The sequence below is a fragment of the Odontesthes bonariensis genome, chromosome 9, assembly GCF_027942865.1.
Source record: "Odontesthes bonariensis isolate fOdoBon6 chromosome 9, fOdoBon6.hap1, whole genome shotgun sequence".
NCBI classification, from domain to species: domain Eukaryota; kingdom Metazoa; phylum Chordata; class Actinopteri; order Atheriniformes; family Atherinopsidae; genus Odontesthes; species Odontesthes bonariensis.
In genome coordinates, this window is record NC_134514.1 from 11,455,893 (window position 1) to 11,476,748 (window position 20,856).

General features: G+C 39.3%; 1 protein-coding gene across 8 annotated transcripts in view; it reads left to right on the top strand.

Annotated features, from left to right (window-relative positions):
• The window catches only part of robo2 (roundabout, axon guidance receptor, homolog 2 (Drosophila)), a 268,090-nt gene that overhangs the window by 206,723 nt on the left and 40,511 nt on the right, over positions 1-20,856 (top strand). For all 8 annotated transcript variants that reach the window (XM_075473115.1, XM_075473120.1, XM_075473118.1 and 5 more), the window contains exons 4-8: positions 1,094-1,214; positions 2,803-2,941; positions 11,541-11,677; positions 18,267-18,391; positions 20,357-20,528. In XM_075473115.1, coding sequence (XP_075329230.1) covers positions 1,094-1,214; positions 2,803-2,941; positions 11,541-11,677; positions 18,267-18,391; positions 20,357-20,528 — 694 coding nt within the window. The remainder of the gene's footprint in view (positions 1-1,093; positions 1,215-2,802; positions 2,942-11,540; positions 11,678-18,266; positions 18,392-20,356; positions 20,529-20,856) is intronic.

Here is a 20,856-nt window from a genome sequence, read left to right on the forward strand (position 1 = left end):
ATAACCGGAAGTGCGTTGCTCACTGCGGCTAGCTTTAGTAGCGCCGAATTCGTCGGAACAAAATTGTAAATAGCCGGTATTTTGGCAGGTTTTTAACACGTTGGGGATCTAAACGACTACTTTCTGGCCTGAAAAGTTTCAGATGTTGCTAAAGTTTACAGAGTTTAGAGCTGAAATAAGCTTCAGGCCGGCTGATTTCGGCTCGGGTAGGAGCGAAAATATATAATATGGGCGTGGTTACGTTACTTATGACGTCATGACGCAATCTAGCGACTTCTAGCGACTTTTCAGAGAGCCAATAGCGACTTCTTGTGATTTTTTTTTGGCAACACTGGTGGCGCTGTACCCATTTCAACTATTGCTAACAGAGCCACTTCTTCACCACCACCACCAACAACAAACTCAGACATTCGAGATGAAAGATGGCGAACGAAGAGCAAGATGAAGCTACGTGCCTCTACATTTTGTTTGTGATGAGCTGGTTGTTGCACAAACGCGATGCACAACGGCGCATTCTCCATCGCGTTGTTTGTTTGTTTCCGACGGCGGCGACAACAACAGTAATATCGTCACCTTTGACTTCCGGTTCACGACCCAGGGAAAAAATCTCGAGCATGCGCAGAAAGCAAAGTCCAATTCACTGTGTTTCACCGTGTTCAAGCACGTTTAGTGTGACAATCAACCGAGTTATCTTTGGGTCTTAATCCGACTGCGAGTCACCCGATCCGGTTTTAGTCAAACTAAGGTGTATACATGAACTTAATAACTCAGTCTTATTGTAATTCAGCCATTAATCCGATTCTTTACAGTGCCATGTAACCCCAATGAGTGTCAACTGTGAAATGTATTTTTAAAAAGCATTGACTGCTTGAATGATCTGCCATTGAACATATTTTACATTGCTGTCATGAATTAGAAGCAGTTAAGGAGAGGTCTTACAAGGTTTTGGTTTTGACAAGGAAAGTGAAGGAGAAAAAATGTAAAAAAAATAAATAAATGGGGAAATATTCAAAATGTATAATCTGTGAATATAATGGGGCAGTCATTCAATATTAAAACAATGTTCATGTTTTGTTTTGTTTTCTTCTTTTAGATTCGAGGAGGGAAGCTCATGATCTCCAATACACGAAAGAGCGACGCTGGCATGTACATCTGTGTGGGTACCAACATGGTTGGTGAACGGGACAGTGAGACTGCACAAGTTACAGTGTTTGGTATGCTTTCTTTCTCCACATCTCCAGAAACTTGTGTATATCTAGTACTGTACCAGGTTGAGAGTTATTCATGATTTTGAATACCCTCAGAAAATACCAAAGACACTTTCAGGGCTAGGTCTCTCACAACTGGATTTTAATCTCTAACAAGTATGCTTTTTGCCACACTTTGCCTATTGAGTTACACTGAATTTAGAGCACATTTATTGTACTTCCTATTTCAAGTTTGCCATTAAACTGTCATGGGATTATAAAGAGTCAGCGAAAAGTAAGTGAGTTGAAGAAAATATTTCAATAGTGCCTTACTGCTAGAACTATATTTCTTCCTATGCAATGATTATGGAAGAATAAGAAGAAAATATTGGTCACAAGATGCTATTGAACGGAATATGAGTGATTGGATAATATAAAGGATAAAGGATAATGCTTCAGGAAGATGGTACTATGAATAGGGATGTCATGATTTCTTTGTTCATTTTTAGGCCAATGTTATGCAGTCTTTGTAATCCTTGTTTACCAGTTCACCAAATCCTCATGAAAAATAACAGCGATGTATTCAAAATATGTAGAGGAACTAGGGCTGGGCAACGATTACAATTTTTAATCTAATTAATCACATGATTTCCCTGATTAATCACGATTATTCGCATTTGTACGCAAAATCCAAAAATTTATTCAAAAGTAGTGTATAGCTTTTAGCATCTAGTTTTATTTGAAATGTACTGCCGTATGAATAAAAGTGCCATAACATTTCTTGTGCAAACACACTTTTAACATCAGCATTTTTATGTAGTTTTTATGTAGAAGCCACGCTCCACTGTCTGTTTCCTTGAATTACTTTCTGGTATCAGTTGTGTGTTTTGCCTTTAAGTGATATTTTAGACTGGAACTACTACGCTGAGACGACAATTCAACTTGGCAGTGTTTACAGATGACTTTGGTTCTGTCGACTCCGTCTGGAAGAAATTTAAAATGAAAATGGCCGAGTAAAAGTTCCGTACCCTTCTCCATGTTTGGTGGAAGAATTACTTTCTTTTCCGGTTCCGCAGCAGACAGCAACAGACTTTTACAAAATAAAAGCCTGTAAGCAACAGACTTTTACAATAATAAAATAAATAATAAAACCTGCGCCAATGCGCGATAAAATATTTGTCTGCGTTAAATAATTAATGAGTTAACGTGATAATAACGAGTTAACTCGCCCAGCACTAAGAAGAACATAAGTAAAATACACACCTGGTCTGTTTTCACTTTAGGCTTTCCAAGAAAAAACTGCACATGACAGATATGCCATGCAGAGAGATGACATCATTAAAGGGCTCAAACCCGAGCTGTCAGTCACTCTGCTCTATTAAATCTTTGAAAGCCTTTAAAAATGACATTTTTACCAGCTTCATCTTGTTGTGTTCAAACAGGTGGATGAAGACAGTTTTGACGATTGTGCAACCATGATCACCATTATCTCAAATATTTGTAGTTTCACAATTTGATTTTTAATTGCTACAGGTCTAACTGTGAGGAATAATGTAAGAACTATATCGCTATAAACTAATACAATTGAATATCTCTTTATTCACGATTCCTGCAGAGAGACCAACCTTCCTGCGGAGGCCCATCAACCAGGTGGTCTTGGAAGAGGAAATGGTGGAATTCCGTTGCCAGGTACAAGGGGACCCCCAACCCAACGTGCGCTGGAGGAAAGATGACATTGACGTTCCCCGTGGGAGGTGTGTACTTTAACAAGAATGCTCTCAAAAAGTCAGTGTTAAGCTCTGATGTGACAGCGTTCCCTTAATTCAAAGGGGTCATGGTGGCAATGATGTCAGTCTGAGTGACTATTGCAAACTAATGATAACTTACGCTTCCAGCTCTCACCTGGTGTGGCTGTCGGAGACAGTAAATAGCCTATTAGCTATGCACAATTCACACTACACATTTAGGAAACAAATGACTTCACCCGCGGATGCCCCAGAAGTCAGGATGACACAGTGTTTCCTGTCAGCTAAGGGGTCTGTGTGAGGACAAACAGACATTGAGACAAACAATTAAAGCTGAGTGATAGGTAGGTGGGCAGGTAAGTAGGAAGAAAAAAATAATCTACTATTCACATTGCTTAGTAGACAGGAAGAGACAGAGACAGAATGATACGAGATGTGAAAAAAGTGAGTAAAGCAGCTGATATGACCCTCAAATGTTTGTATATATGGTGCAGCTGTCCAGAGGAATACTTGGCACCGACACCTCAGAAGAAAAACATAATCACTGTCTCGTATAAACATTCAGTCCCACTCAGTCGGTGTGTCCTCACAGACATGACACATGCATTTAGTCACAACTGCAAATACAGAAACTGACATGAGCGAAAAGCAATCCAAGTCTGTAATTTGAATAGAAATATACGCAGCACTGCCAACAACGTGTGTCTCATTCACCACTGATGATATAATGATACTGTTGTTTCTGGGTCCTGTGTGTCTCAACCTATTGCTTCACTGTGAGTTACTTGACTCACGGTCAGCAGCACTGTTACCATCAGGAGTGGACTTCAAAGAGACCAGTGTTCTATCAGCCAGCAGGCCAGTCACTCGCTACTTGGATAACCTCATAAAACATACACTCAATGGACCTGACGTCTCCCAAGGCTAGCTGCAGAGCTGAGCGTAGGCGGATTGTTTGTGTCTGATAAGGATTTGGTTCACTGGGCAATGGAATATGAGCCTCGTGCCAAGCCAAACACATAAAAGTATTTCACTCAAGTCTTTGATGGGGAGTTGGCTCTTCAAATTAGTTCATTTTGTACACTAATTAACAGATTTATAACAGAGTTGGACGTCCTTGCTAACCATATCATCCGTTTGAAGTTTGGCCCTATATGGATGAAAAAGATACTACAAAAATTAATAAATGATAAATATTACATTGTTTCTAATTGCAGTGTGAGAAATCATATTTCATTTGCCACATTTAAGTATTCCAATGTTGCTTTGAAGAAAAAAACAAGCATGAAGATTTAGATAATTATTTAATTAAAACATTTTTTTGTGCCTTTGTTGCCTCCCAAAAGTGATGACTCTTCATATTGTTAAGTGACTGTCTGTTCCTATTCCTTATCATCACCTAGTAAAAACATAAAGTGCTTCTGTCTGACTGGCAGAGGACTTTCAACACATGAAAAATGCACTGAAGCGGAAGACATAAAGATGCTGCCATTTAGGCATCACACTTTGGGCCCCTCCACCTGTATCTTCGCCAAAGGAATAAAAGCCCACAGAAGATCAAACAGGCAGTGGGGAGTGGTCTTTGTTTGCTCTGTATCTGAAAAGGTTACTCTGTCCTTATTATTATGATAAGCTGTTGAAAGAGAGACACTTTGCAAGACTGCGCCATGCTACCATCAAATTGTTTCAACTTGTCTTTGCTGGTCCCTTTACATGCCTGAGTCTCTCTGTGGGTTTCTGCTTGTGCTACTTTTATACTAGGAAGAAGGGAAATGGAGCCTCAGCTGAGTAAACAGGTTGTTAATGTGCTCAGTGACTCCAGCTGCCTCACAGGCAAACACACATGCACACTGGCATATACAGTGGAGGCATAAAGCGCCAAGATGGCAGTGGCTTCAGTCTCAATGGGATGGAGGAGGAGACAGTGACAGAAGAAGAATGCTTTCAATTAAAAGGCAAAGACAGTAGTGCTGCCTATTTATCTGTGGGTGTTTTACTGTATTTGTGAATAAAAAGTTAGATAGATAAAATAATCAAAATGATTATTGGACACGTTTCAACAGGGCTTGGAACTGCAGTGTTAAAACATTGGTCAAATCCATTTTTTCAAATTAAGATTATGACAACACATTTCTAATGTATGTAGATGACACAACTTAGATTAAAGTCTGGTAACAACATCAAATATTCCATGATCTGCTAAGTAAACATTTACTCTGACACCTTACTTTATTCTAAACAGGAATGTTCTCTGGGAGAATCATCATTCATAGTTCTGTTTGTGCACAGTACAAGGATGTTATATTCTTTAGACAGAACATATCTCAAAAATTCACATAAGTCCAGTTCTGAGGCTATTAATACTCCAGGAAGAGAGTGCAAAACTCTTCTCCTTCTGGACACAACTAACTTTAAAGGGGAGAACAATGTTCTCATAATAATGATAGGATGTTCCCAGGAAATTACATAAAAGAAGGCATACTAGGCAAGACAAAGTCATTACCTGTAGCCAGCAGTGTCACAATTATAACATAATCCTCACAGTTATAAAACTGTTGAAGGCATAAAATCACGAGGAAATGATTTATCTGACAGCCCAGCTTGTGGATTCCTGTCTTTTCTTTCATTCTTCATCATCTTGGCTCCAAAATAGGACTTTATGATGTCATCCGAGTCGGTTATTGCACAGAACTCTGAACCAATTACACTACAACACAAGGTATCTCTTTGGACAAGACATAAATTATGAGAACACATAAGCGTGCTGAAAAGCAGTAGGTAATCGGGGCTGTAATTATTGCCATGGCAGCAGAAGAAAAATCACCTACTTGTACTTTAGGCAGGATTAAAATGACTGACCAGCACATGTAATATTAAAATAGGGCTAAGCTCCCCTGTATAAATTAGGATAGAATGAAGGAAGGTTTTTTTTTTAAACTCATGTGCATGATATTGGATTCAGATAAGGTGTTACGTAGCTGAAATCAACATCCTCCATATTTGTTATCGTTGAATTTTTGTCCAATTGCTTAATTGTTAAAGTGCCTAAATGTGGAATAACATCAGTGTAATATTAAGCAGCATCTGTTGAGCCTTGAAGAATCTTGAAGAAAGCGCAACAACATGCTGCAACATCAGAGAGCCAGGAGAGGAGTACCGGAGAGTTTTGTGTCTCATTATGGAAGAAATTCTACCATAGTGTAGCAACCCCAATGAAAAGGCTTAGGCAGTGTGTATTATCTCCCTCTGCCTACCAGCTCAGTGTGTAGCCCATGTCTTCCCCTCCCTTTGGTATTGTGCCCTCACCTCATTTGCTCTGGACCTTTGTGCCCTCTTCTGTGCCTTATCAGAGGCTCTCTGCTCTGGTGGTCCATCTGTATTCAGGCCTCCTGTCCCTGCTGACCTCCACAGCACAGCCCCTGCAACATTCAGCAGAAAAGCCGTTCTTTCTGACTAAATTCCTCTGGGGTGTGTGCACGTGCGTGCACGCCGGCGAGTGTTTTTGTTTGAGAGGTGTGTGGGTCATTCTGTTTGAGAGAGCTGTTAAAGCTAGTGTGACAGGAGCGCCTACATTATGCTGACCATCCAGTTTCTGTGATTTCTCACCTCTGCAACTCAGCAGAAAGAAAAGACGACAGGCTATGTTTCCTGTCTCCATTACTTTCCTTGATATATAAGTGGATACATCTTGTATTTATGAGGGCAAGTTTAAGGGGGCTGAGTGAAATAGTAGGTTAATCAAGTATATTTATTTAAAGGTGTATTGATACAGATAGATAAGCCTGTTACTATCTATAATAGAAAATGTAGTTTAATTAATCCTCTTGATTTGATTAGGATGATCCGCTGCGGATCATTCAGAATGTGTGGATGGTTTTCAAAAGTACCTCTTTGCTGCTAAGAAAACAAACAAAAAGAAAACAAATACCTCATCTTGTATGTCTTTCTTATTACTTTTCATCTTTTCTTTTTTTGGTCTGTTTTTCACACACATTTCACATACATAAGTACTTACAGAAAGAGGGAGTAAATGGCCTCCAGCTTTGGTCAGTGAGCTCTGTTCTATTGTTCCATTTTTACAGTTTCTCCAACTTTTTCCGCTAAAAGCACATGTCTGCTCCAAACCATTTTGATTTGGTTAAAAAATTGCACTGTTGCCACTGTTGCTTTGGGAAGCAACTCCCCAGAAAATATATATCAGGTTATAAATTTCCCCATAAACTGCCAATAGAGGTGGAAATCTTGCCAAACTGTTCTGTGATTAATGAAGGATGAAGTGATGAAATTCATGGGGTTGTTGGCCATTTGAAGTGCCAGGGACCAGAGGAAGGGCAGGTCTGGCTAAAGGCCTAACTGAAGCAAGATGAGAAGCGATAGTGGGTAATTGATTCCCTCTTATGGGTGACAAGGCCTGGACAGGTAGACTTCAGCTCCTTTGATCACGATGAGGAAACGAAGCAGTCAGATGGTGTGCAACTGGATCAGACTGTCAGAGTGAAATGAAGCAGAGAAGGGACTTTGTGCCAGGGCAGTCAGGCCAGAGACCAAGCTGGAATTCGTCCCTTATTGTATCTTGAATCTGACTTGTGCTCAGAGTTGGCAAACAGCCCTTCTGCCCACCACCAGTTTCATTCAGATGTACTTACAGAGGCACAGCAGATAAGATCATCTCATTGAATCATTTTGTGAATGCTCGCACAGTCATTTTTACAGTGAAGAGATGACAATTTCTTAATGTGGCACAACTGTGATGGTTGAACATAGATGATTGTGTTCCTGAGAGACACTTTAAAGACAAATCCACTACAATGATCTGGAAGAGTTATAAGATGTATTGCTTTTTAAGTGTGCACAGTAAATTCCTCATGCTGCAACCGTGTCAAGCTGACAAGCATAGAAAAAAAAGAAAAAGGAAATCCTGTTCAACTTTGGCATTTGCTTACATTATCCATCACTCCTCATCCATCCGCATGTGTGTAAAACTCTGTTTACAATAAGTGTGGATATGTGTTGGATAATAGTCTACTTTGTTCCATGTACATGTGCAGTGTTGCCTCTTTGGTTGAAATGAAGGAAGAGTCCAGCAGGGGAACTTGGCTCTCCCATCCTCTCTGCAGCTCCTCTACATGTGCAATTACATTCCTCATCTAATAGAGAACAGAGCTCTCCCCGAGTCCGGTCCATAAAGAGCTACTGTTCCCTCACTTTGTGCACTTATGTGTATGTGGCCACAACTACCTCTTATCCCTGAGTTTTTCCACTCATCTTGTCATCTTGGCTGATTCTATATAGGAAGTTGATTACAGATTGATTGCACTCGTGTCCCTTTAATAAGTCATGGACCAGCCTCAGGTTCTGTTTTGAGAGATTGATAGAAACATGACCAAGAACAATAAGGCTTTTGTCCAGTTGGTGCATACCTGGGTTCTCCTCACTGCGAGAGTTCAGTCAAGACTATGGGAACCTCAATGAACACTTGAGTTGTTAGCGTTTCTATGAGTGATGACAGTATCTGTAGCTCTTGTGAAAGTTAAAGTGAAGGGGCAAAGTGCAGCTAGAGTCAGGGAAAGAGAAGCAAAAAAAACATCCCTCAAGTGTTTTGACATGTAACATAACAAAATTCCAACTGAATGACTAGACTAATGACATTTTTTAATACATCAACATGTTAAACTAACTTAACAAACACACAGTATGCTTCTGTAGCCTCAGTATATTAGCATGGGTATGTTAAATGTGATAGTATGCAGATGATACCGCTGAATTTTAATCATTGCTCTACAGACATTCAGAGCAACTAAAAACAACAGTACTGTTTACATAAATAAAATGGTTTTGCTACTTGAAATGGAATGTGTGAGCTTTTGATGACAATAATTAATATGTGAGTTGTACATTAATTTGAACTAATCTTGTGAACAAACATTGCCCATCTGAAGGCATGGGTTAGAGTTCGGGATATCTATTTCTCCTTTACTTTCAATATAGCCCGTCCCCCACACTGTGTCTGCAAGTAAACCAGGTGTGTGGCAAACTCGCAGATAAGTTTGTCATTTAAGATGTTATCTTTTTAGTGATTTTTATATTAGACTTTTTTCAAAAACATCTCGAAGTCAAATCAAGAAACTTTTTGACCAAATTGAGCTATTTTGATTAGGGAAGAGTCGCCAGTGATGGCCTGCAAGGACAATGGCTGGGTTTTTTCACCACAGGCTCATGTATCTGTCACTCTGTCAGCTGACCCCATGCCAGTTACCAGCAGACTACATTTCATTTGGAGACCATTTCAAATGTAAATTTAATCACAGCACTGTTGTTGCCTTTACCCAGGAGTACTTTTGAGACTCAGTGTCATAACTAGACAGCCAGTGAATGCATGTCAATTTGTAGTCTTAATGGACCACAATTCAGTTACTATTTCAGAACTGTTCAGGTGTCAGACAACAGAAATGGAAAGATATGTAAATGAAAATGGCTGGGGATTCAGCTATCTTAAAATACAGACCATTTGAGCACAGTATTTTTATATAATACTGTTAAAATGTTATAATGCTAAATATTCATTACAAATATTTCAATATGTATCCTGTATTGCCATTCAGCCTAAAAGTACGTTAATTAGATTTTTGGTCCATATCTCCCAGCTCTAAGTGGAACTAAAAGTGCAGCAGAGGTCATTTTTTATACACAGAGCTGTTTAGTTTAAGTTGATTTAGAGCACTGAAAACAATGTCCTTATTCTCTTATTCTTATCATTGTTCATTAGGGAGCTACAGTGTTGTCCTAACTTGTCTCTATCACTCTTTTATCACTCATCTCCACCTCCTCATTCAAGTCAAGAGTTCATGTTGAGCCATCCGTTGCATCCTGAGGGCAGGTTATGGAGTTATACTCCATCTATTAGATCGTTTGTTTTTCATTTGACAATAGACCTCTCAAAAGACGCCATCTCATTCCTTTTAATGTCACTTACCTGGTTTCAACAATAAATGCCTTATCTACACAACCCCATACCTGAACTGTACATCCCCTTTTTCCTGAACAAAGCATTCAGTCATGAGTCAGTCAAATAATCATTATGGTTTTTTAAGTGCTTGTGTGGAGAGGTGGAACTGGCAGTTGCTTTCTCAGGAAATGTCATAACAGCAGCTAAAAAATAAGACATAGGATAGACAGGTCAAATTAGTTTTTCAGCTGCCAGTGGCAAACAGCCATCAGTGCCCCTGATAATTGAGCAGAGGGGTCTTTCTCACTCTGAGGGAAATAGACCATAGCATACTGTTACCCTGCAGTCACTTCAGAAAGTATTGCTGTAAGACAGTTGTTGCACTATCCAGAGTAAACCTTATCCTCCTCTATATTATCCACAAACCTTAGTTAAAAATGTCACTTTTCTAAATTTATGAAAACCCCCCTAACAAGTATATATATTTTTTATAGTGTATTCTTCTGTGCTGTAAAGTTATATTATCATCTAAAGCACATTAATAGAATTTAAACCACAATACTCTTGCCATGGGTGATGTATTTCTTTATCTGAAAAAAAAAATTACTTTGTGGTATTATTTTCAATCCCTAAAGAGTTAGCTCCACGGTAGCTCAAGAAAACCTCACTGCTCTCGGTTCTTTTATGTGTTTTTAATAGTTGTTGGATTACAAGTTTAGAGTTTTATGGCACATTAGATATATGCTATATTAAAAGGGTAATATAATATCAGATTTTTCCTTTAAAGCCCTTTTGAGGATTTAAGAAATTTTCACTTCTTTTATTAGGTTATTAGGTATTAGGTTAAAAAGGCACTGTTGCAGACTGTAGCACAGAGATTGAAAAGCACCACATAGATGACATCACTTTTACATTGATTTTATTGTTTTCTTCAACAAACTTATCATTTAGTATGTTGTGCAATCACTTAGAAAATCTAGACTTGGTCTTAAAATGGGAATTTTGTTTCAAGCTTAAATACACTGGCCTTTTATCTGTTTATCTCAGCCCTGTGCTCAGTGTCTGTGATTGACAGATGGTGGACAGCAGAGGGTTGTCATCCTGACAGACCACCATCACACAGTACCACTAGCACACTACTTACACACTACTAGACCAGCATCCTGTTCAATTGCAAACTGGAACAGCAACTTAGACCAGTACCACCCCACTGTCAAGTGCCATACAGCTCATACAGGCCTGCAAAAACAAATAACACAGTGAGGTTTGGAATAGTTGCTTTGATGATACCCAGTTCTGGATAGAGGCTTTTTAACTGTCCATCCAAACACTTGCTGTAGACACACAGTGGCACATATAGACATATACTGAATACTGAATGAGTTTTGAGCTTTCTAACTCAATGCATACCTTTCTGTGTACTGTGAGTCACTTTTGAAGAATGGATCCTCCTCCTAACAATTTCCAGTTGTCAGAATGAACAGTTGTGCTTCTCTGAACCTTTGCAGGATGGAAAAACCTTTAGAAATAACTACCAAACGACTAAACAGGAATGGATAAAGTCCAAATGAAATGAGTTCATGTTTTACCTTAATTTATGGTATTTACATTTAATGACTAGTCATAAACATATTTTCCATGCTGTTGCGTCTTTGTTTACAGGTACGAGATCAAGTATGACAAGGACGACTATGTGCTGAGAGTGAAGAAAGCTTCCATTAATGACGAGGGCACGTTCACCTGCGTGGCAGAAAACCGTGTGGGCAAGCTGGAAGCCTCTGCCTCTCTCACGGTCAGAGGTATCAAACAAACACTTTTTATTTTCTTCCCATTAACTAGCACATGGCATCACATAGGGAAGTTATGAACCACTGAGGCTATAGCTTCTTTACATCAGGTCTGGGGTTTAAATTGTCTGGTTTTACCATAGGGTTTCCTTCATGCAAATTAATATGCAGAATGCAGACAGCCAAGGGAGATGTAGACAGTCTATGAATCTTTTTAATTATTTACATTTCCAAGTTCAGCATCACCACACTCTGTCACCCTCCCCCCGTCGTAGTGGTCTGCTTCCACAGCTATCCTACATGCCGTAAGCACCCAGTCAGCAAAGCCATTTCACAGATTACTGGTGCACACCGTCAGTGCCATACCTGAGGTTTGCAAGGTTAATAAAAACATTCAAACTATAATTTTTCCTATTTTTGCTGGTCTTTTTTCTTATCACTTTCAAGTGTTTTTAGTCCCTGTGGAGCACTTTAGAGCAACACAGGGGGCCAGAAGGAGGCAAAAAAGTATAGGTTGACTGCACTTTGTACCTTTTTGAAAGCTAAATTTGTGAGAGTTACATTCATCACGAAGACTCAACAGCAACACAGACAAAATACTGGAGAACCACCACATGAACCAATTCATCTGTGGGGGTCTCTTTCTGAGAGTGGGGATTTCAGGAAAAGCACAATGGATGTAACCCATATGCTGTTTTTAGAGTGTTTGGTTTTTTTTGGGGGGGGTTTCTCTTTTATTTTTTTCTGCTCTGTCCATCAGCAATTGTGATAAACATGTTTGCCTTGCTATTACCAACACCACCCATAGAATTGTAAATTCATGAATGCAGACAGAAAAGGTCCGGTGGTATATTTGTCCCTTGAGCAAAAATGACTACCCCAGGGGAATTTGAATGTAGCTGAAAACCACACATGGGTGTTTACACCAGATGGCCTCTATCATTCAAAGATCTGAGAAACCGATGTTTTGAGCTCATCAGCAAACTGTCCAGTGGATAAAAGCTGCGGGATCCTCTCTGTCTTGCCTATACTATGCCAGAAGTGTGTTGACCCCAGCTCAACATGTCATTCATTCTGATTTTGATTTCTTTGTCATTTTTTTTGTTCTGTTCCTCTTCTGTTGTTTTATATGTTTGTGTGTCTTACTTTGTTTCTTTTGTGTATCCACTCCACCTTTGTTGTGTCTCCAGCTCGCCCTGTCGGTAAGTACCCATCCCTCTGATTTGATCCCATCCTGCATGCCTTCTCACTTCTCACTTACACACTAATGCATTTGACTGCTGACAATCAGCGACCATTGGGTCAAACGTTTCCGTATTTGACTAACACAGATATTTCATCACTTGTCTTCTCTTTAAATTGTTGTTTCCAAATCAAACAGTTATCTCATCTTTGGATGTTTCACAGCTCTACCTCCAGTAGCTTACTTGAAAAAGACTGAAAATAGATTTCATCAGGACTGTCTGTGTACTGAATGTGAAACATTCTTTGTTTGCAGTAAATTAAATTTACACAGAAACACAACACAAAGGAGACTCTTTATATGCATTGGCATCCTTAAAGCCCAGCTTTTGAGTATTTGGACAGTTAAACTTATGTTTGTGCAGGTATGTGATTCAGCACATTTATTTTAAGTAATGGACACCACCTAAACGTTATATCTCTTATGCACTAATCCTAAGATTTATCTCTGTTTGCCTCTTGGCAGGTGTTATTTGGGACTCTGGTTATGAAATGTGCTGATCGAGTGGGACAGACTAAAGTCTCAACCTATTAGATACTGGCTTGTAACTAGAACTGACTATTTTCCTGCCCTATACAGCAACAATTCTGCATTAGACTCATATCAGTACTTAGAACTATTAGTCCCTTTTATGCACAGTACTCAGGGATTCAAAAGTAAATGGACAGATACACATAGCATCAAGCCATATATTCATGTTTGTCTTATATTGAGTCATTTGCATTCAGTAGCATCACCACAAGCTTTGAATCGTCACTGGTAAATCTCAGTTAGGGTTTCATTTGAGCCACCTTCAGCTCTTGCCTCCCGTTGAAATTTTCATTTGTATCTCATTTTTATCACTACTACTTAACCTCAACAGGCAGCCGATGGCTCCAACAACACATTTCTACAGCTCAGATGTATTAAAAATAGTAATTCAAGTATGTTTGCAGTTTGGCTCTAAACTGGGGGCTCTTCAGTTTTTAGACTCCTTAACAATGAGTGAGTGGGCTGGCAGTCTAAAAGTCACTTTCATCTCATATGGTCCAGGATGTGTTTAACTTGCAAGTCTTGAGGCCATCTGTTAAGTGTTGGAACACAGAGCTGAGATCTGTTTGCTTTGGACAAGCTTCTTTCTTACTGGTCCCCACAACACAAAGTCTAGAATCTCATTTTATTTCCCGATAGATAAAAAAAGGTCAGAGTCCAACAAAATTTGATGCATTTATTTGTTATACTGGGCTATCTTGAGATAGGTGTGCTTTTGAAATAAGAAACAGATGAATGCAGTAAAAATAAACATTAATTGCGACATGAAAATTAGGAGGAAAAGAATAGCAGAACTGTGTCAAGACAGGCTTGACTGGTAGAAAAAAATAGACTCTGCGTTAGTGGCAGGACTTTGGCTGCCAAAACAGCGGTAGCTGTTCAATGATTGTCAAACTGTCAGCTTCCTAGAAGATGGAGGAAATTACACATTCAGTCTTCCTGTAGGAAGAGGCAGTAATTGCTGTCAAGTTTTGAATAAAATATGATTGAACGTGGGATTTTTGAAGGAGGAGGAAATGTTTGTGAGTGCCAGGACTGAATAAAGCTCTGTCTTTTTGCCATTTGTTCTTGACTGCTGTTACATGTAGAGACCTCTCCAAACCAGGCAGATGTGACTTGTCATGAATTAAATATAGACTCTTGATCATGTGTTTCCCTTGGAGTGGTCAGGAAAGAGCTTCTCATATGTCATTAAGGGTCTCTGAATTGAAACAGGGCAAGTGTGAGTTAGTCCAGATCTCAGCTGTGAAATACTATTGACTGTGAACCAATGATCCCATAAAAATATATATTCATTTTAGCTGTATTAAGGAAAATACAGGAAGTTGTCTTTGTTGCAGAAAGCCTGATTCAAAATTATTGGCTACAATAAGTATAATTCACCAGGATGTTTCTGCCAAATAACAGTTATAAACCCCAAATGCATTCATAAAACTGGCCTGTTTGACAGAGCTTTGTGCAGTAAATAGGGATATATACCGAAGAAATATTTTTCTTTGAATTTTATTGAGTTTTTATGTACAACATCAGCCTTTTTTAAAAGGGAAATAGGGAGTTACTTATGAAGACAATGTTGAATTTATTGAGTTTTGTGCACAACATCAGGCTATTTTAAAGGGAAATAGGGAGTCACTTATGAAGACAATGAGGGAAAGGACAAGTCTTTGCAGTAGAATAATAGGGACCACTCTATAAGGTGTGAAACCATATTTTCAGTGAGTACTTAGCAATGTGGTGTATGGGATGGAGTAGAGCAAAGGATGAAAAGGGAGGGAACTGTGTCCTTGCCAGAGCATGATTTAGGAGCTATGTATCAAGCCCAGCATTATGAGAGCCATGAGATATCCAAGCTGCAGAAGGCCAAACGAGAAGGCAGTAAATCTGTTGCCATCTGTACCATTCCCAACTGTGTGTATCTTTGACAAATACACACCCAAAAAGGGATTACATGCAGAAACCATCCAAATGGGAAGGCACCGGCCTTACTGGAACCAGCTGGCTTATCACTGAAACGACTTACAAAGAAATCAAAAGAAACAGAGAGTGTAAGACGTTGCATTGCAACAATTCAGATCTCTGTTTCTAATTGTGTTTGTCTAAATAGAATTGCCTCTGTAACCCATTCTCTGCATTTATCAGAGGCCATAGGATTGACTTTGTATCTTTAATCTGTTGACTTTAATTATCTCGACAGGAATCACGTTTCATCCTATAAGAGATGTGTTATTGATGTCTTATCTTAGCAAACACGGTACGCGTCAAAATGGGACTCCATGTCTCCCCAGAGACTGTTAAAAAAATAAGCAAATAGCGATCTAGGATCATGCTGCTAATTATCTGACATGTTCAGACCAGAGACTGAATAGAGAAGATATTAAATTTGGCTGTAGCTACCACAGTGTCATCCATGTCATCCACTACCATTTTGAAACCTCAAGTGCAGCATTCTGATTGTGGCATTAGTGTATTGCCACAATCAGTTGTTGTGATGTATAGCCCAATATGATGAGTGGGGAGTGGACCCATCTGAAAACCTGAAGACTCTATCAACATGTTAACTACAAGGTAATTCTTGATACAGCCTTAAAACATGCCACACTTTATTGTCTATTGTATTCTTAATGTGAGCATATTGAGGCTACGGCTACACAAAAACGTTTTTCACTGTAAACTATACTTTTTCTTATCGTTTGGCTGTCGTGGCCACACGGAGCCGGCGTTCCCACTACCCCAAAACGATAGTTTTTGAGAACGGGTTCCAGAGTGGGAAGATCTGAGAACGGCGTCGTTTCGTTTCCATTGTTACAGCCAAAACGGATTCGTTTACATCTGCGTCACAGCCACATGGCCAACGCAGTGACGTATACATATACGTCAGTGACCAGAACAAAAAGCGGCTTCCATTCAAAATCCGGAAGAAGAAGACAACACAACAAGGACAGACAGCGATCATCATGGACCCCACAACATTGATCGCAGCACTGCTGCAGACACTGCTAACTACAGCGGCGTTGTTGAAGGAACAACGTGAGCTTCGCGCTGGTGGAAGTAGGGGCGTACACGCATGCGCATTGCTTCTTCTATTGTTCTGGTGTAACCGGTGGGGGTGGCTTACAGCGCACCTAGAGGTGTTTCGTGTGTATTACAACGTTTTCATCGTTTTCATCGTTACCATCTGGACCTGAGTCTTTACAGCAGCTTTCACATGTGGTCGCAATAATTTTCGTACCCGTTTTCAAAAAAACCCTCGTTTCGTTTTCGTGTAGCCGTAGCCTTAGAAAAGGAGCATCATGCTGCTTTGAAAAAAACTTGAGACGAACCATTGAAACCATAGATTTATTATGAAAATGTTTACCGAGCAAGTAAATCAAGTGGCCAATATAGTCAGTGGCCGGGTTTCCATGGTCATTTTTTATTCACATTTAGAAGATGTGAATTAGGACGAATTTGAATTGGGAACAATGAAAATGAAAGACAATTAAAATAATGCAGAAAAAAAGCTTGCACAAGATTGTTTTTGCCTGTTTCGAAGAACATATGCCTGTGACGTAATGGAAACAACTTTGCAAATCGCTCCTGACCTGGCAAATTCATTTGATGTGATTCACCAGCTGTTTCCGGTCTGAGCTGGCAAACAATAAACTCACATGACAAGCCAGCATCTACCCAGATATGATATAATATACAGATATTCCCAGAGTGCAAAGTAAAGAAGAGCTCTCAATCTTTCTCTTGATGATGTTCACTGCAGTTATCCCCCCAATACACACACACAAACTCTCACACACTTATTCCTTGTGTTTTATTTATGGTGACTTTAAAAAAAAAAAATGAGTCAAGCTCACTGGTTCTCCTCAAAGATTATTTAGCAAAGGTAAACAGTTTGATGCCTGTGTTATTTTTTTCTTTTTAAATATATAATTTTTTTTTATTGTTGTTGGTTTTTGTGCAAATATGCTACTATTGTGCAGCTTTGTACTTGGGGTAATCAGCCTTAAACGAAAGTTTTCTGTACCAAGTAAAGAGATAAAACACCAGAAGAACTTGTATCCAATCTCTAAATTTCTCTCTCTGTATTATTTAACTGCATCTGTTAAGTTGTTAGTTAGAAATGTCTCACTTTGTTCCCAAGACTAGTGTGTGACAACTGCTCTGGCTACAGATGGAGTCGTGAATACTGACTGAGAAAGACTCACTGTGTGATTTCAATGTTTGGTAGCTTTTCAAGCCTCTTCTCTCTTTGATGAAGGTGTTAGCTTGAGGTGTGATAAACACAAAAAATGGTCTTCTCTATTTCTTACTCTCTTTTGATAAATCATTGATCAGAAGTTGTATAAAACCACTTCATAACTTGACTTTTATATGAGAGGTACTCTGATGCAGAGTAAATCCTACATATGGAAAGTCAGACACAATTAACCATGTGTGTTTAGACCTGTCTACACTATAATTTTAGATGTTTAAAGGGCATGGGTGTGCCTATGTGTTGTCTCAGATCTAAATGCCATAGTGACTCGGGCACCTACTTGTGTGAATGCATATGTGACTGTCATTCATTCAGCTTCAGCCTCACCTGGATGAATGGCCAACCTGGTTACCATGGCAGTAGTAATTATGACAGCCCCTGGTGTTCTTGTGATCAGAGCAAAAGTCAAATTTAACGTTGCATGGAAGCTCTGTACAGCACTCCCATTTTGATTTGACTATGTGGATTATTGCTTGTTCTTGCTTGAAGTTCTTCACCCCTGACAACTTCTAACCCCGATGTTTGGCCTGGCTATGTGCCACTCAATCTGTAATGCTGTTGCTTTGGTTCTTTGACTTCAGCTGCGCCCCAGTTTGTCATCCGTCCAAGGGATCAAATTGTGTCTCAAGGCCGCACTGCCACTTTCCCGTGTGAAGCCAAGGGAAATCCTCAACCTGCTGTCTTCTGGCAGAAGGAGGGAAGCCAGGTAGGGGCAAACACTCTCACACAACCTGATCTAAACGAAGAATTTCAGTCTTTACATTCCTTTTCTGCAATATTTCTTACATATGAAAACATTACGTTCTTTTAGTGAGTAGCTTTTCTTATCTACAGCGTGTTCTTATCAACATTCAGCGCTTTATTTGGATTCCCTTGGCTGTAGCACAATTGTTGTGTGCTCATGGGTCCCCTGTAAATATACAAAGAGCACTTCAAACTGCACTATCTGTCATCAGTATCTTTACTACAGACACACAGATACACCTTTGTTCTCGGGAGCTGCCAAATAACAGTGAGCCTGGCAAAGTGCTAATCGGTTTTCTGCAACCCTGAACTGATAAGAACGATCCTATCCCTCACTCAAGCAGATAACCCCATTCAAATACCTGGTTGTCCTCAACGGTCAACAACAGTGCCAATTAGGAGCCTGTTGAGGCTTGTAGATGAGCCAGTGATATGAGTCAGCTCTGGTTAAGGTTGAAACAAACACAAATGTGCTCATACAATGCCTGCAGGCCAACCATTACGACACAGTTTTCTTGAAAGAGGGAACAGAAGTGCTTACATGTTCACACAAACATTTGGAATAATACTCAACCTCAAATGTGTGACCTAATGTATCATGAGTCACAGCTACCGAGAACCGATGTTTGTGTGTCTCTCACATTGTCATTAAAGATGAGCTTTTTGGAATGAATACACCGCAAACATTTTTATACAAGCAGATGCACATCTTCGCCATCTGTTTTTCAAGGCTTATCTATCCTTGATGTGTAAGAAATAGGAAGTTGAGAATGCAAATTAAAGCTCATTAAGTCCGGTTATCGTGAGGGATGCACTGACTGTGAAATTCTGGGCCAATACCAATGCTAAAAATAATAATTTGGCCAATGGCTGATAGTCCATACAGATTAATTTTGTCAGGGAAACAAAAAGTCAACTTCAACTACGTTCAGCTGACTTATCTGTGCGTCCCTAGTATTCATATGGCATAATAAAATGTTTTACCCTGTGGACAATAAAATGTGTGCTTGAGCAGTGTAGAGGCTAATTTAAACAAACAGCATAATTAAAGTAATTTTATGTGATGTAATGTATCTTGCCAATGTATTTGATGTTTCTTTTTTGGGTCTTTTTAAAAAAAGAAAAACTAAGCCAAAAATAGAAGTGTTGTTATGTCAGTTTTAACAGTTTTCGTTTGTTTTAGATTCCTCATCTTTCCTCTTTAGCCATTGTAGCCATTTAAGGGGATTATATTAAGTTTAAGTTGGTTTGCCTTTTATAGGTGAAAAACAAAGTTGATAAAGACTGCTATTGGGTTAAAGCAGATAGGAGAAAAGTTATGGAGCCAAACAAGAGCATAGGCTACTCCCATTTCGATGCAATCTATTGACCTTCACAGCAAGGCATTATATCAATGGGACTATTTTTGATTTTAATACATTTTGCTTGATTTGATTACAATGAATTGGAGTATAATCCTTTGAAGTATCTTGAGATGACATTTGTTGTGATTTGACGCAATATAAATAAAACTAATTCAGTTGAATTCTTTGCACAGGACAGCCAACATAGTCAAAGTCAAATTTATTTGTATAGCACATTTCATGTACAAAACAATTCAAAGTGCTTTACATAAAATAAAAGCATTGCAGCGGGGAGTGGAAGAAGCATTAAAAATACATAAAAGAATATAAAGAGAAACAAATACAACAAACAAAGAAACATACCTGAAAGTGTATACATGTATTGCAGTGTGTTAGGTTGATTAACCAAGTGATAGATGAAATTGTTCATACTGTGGCTGTAACCGTTTCATCTGTTTGTTTGTGAGTGTGCACAGTATATATGTGAGTTCAGTCGCAGTGTGTATGTGGGCGATTTTGCAATTTGTCCAGGTTGCGCTGGTTTCATGTTCTCACTAATTGGCTGTTTGTTCCACGTCCTACAGAATTTGCTCTTTCCCAACCAACCCCAGCAGCCCAACAGTCGCTTTTCAGTGTCGCCCAGTGGAGAACTCACCATCTCATCCGTGCAGCGGGCAGATGCAGGTTACTATATTTGCCAGGCCCTGACCGTCGCAGGCAGTATCCTTGCCAAGGCTCAACTGGAGGTCACAGATGGTGAGGGAAAGCTTACATGTGACTCCGTTCATGCCTGCACACTACTACACATTTGCACTTGCCATAGCATCGATTCAAATGTGGTATAATTGGTGTACCATCAACAACTTAATTATTTATACAGGTAATAATGATATCTGATGGCAACTTTCATGCTTTAAATACAGCATCTTCTCATGCTTTGTTCAGTTTAGGTGGAATTTGGCATTAAACATCTTTTGAAAATAAACAACAAAAGTAAAAAAAACTATTTTGATTACCACTTTTACAAGAATCAATTCAGCTTCCATTTGAGAAATATCGGTACGTCCATGACCTTCAGTCTGTG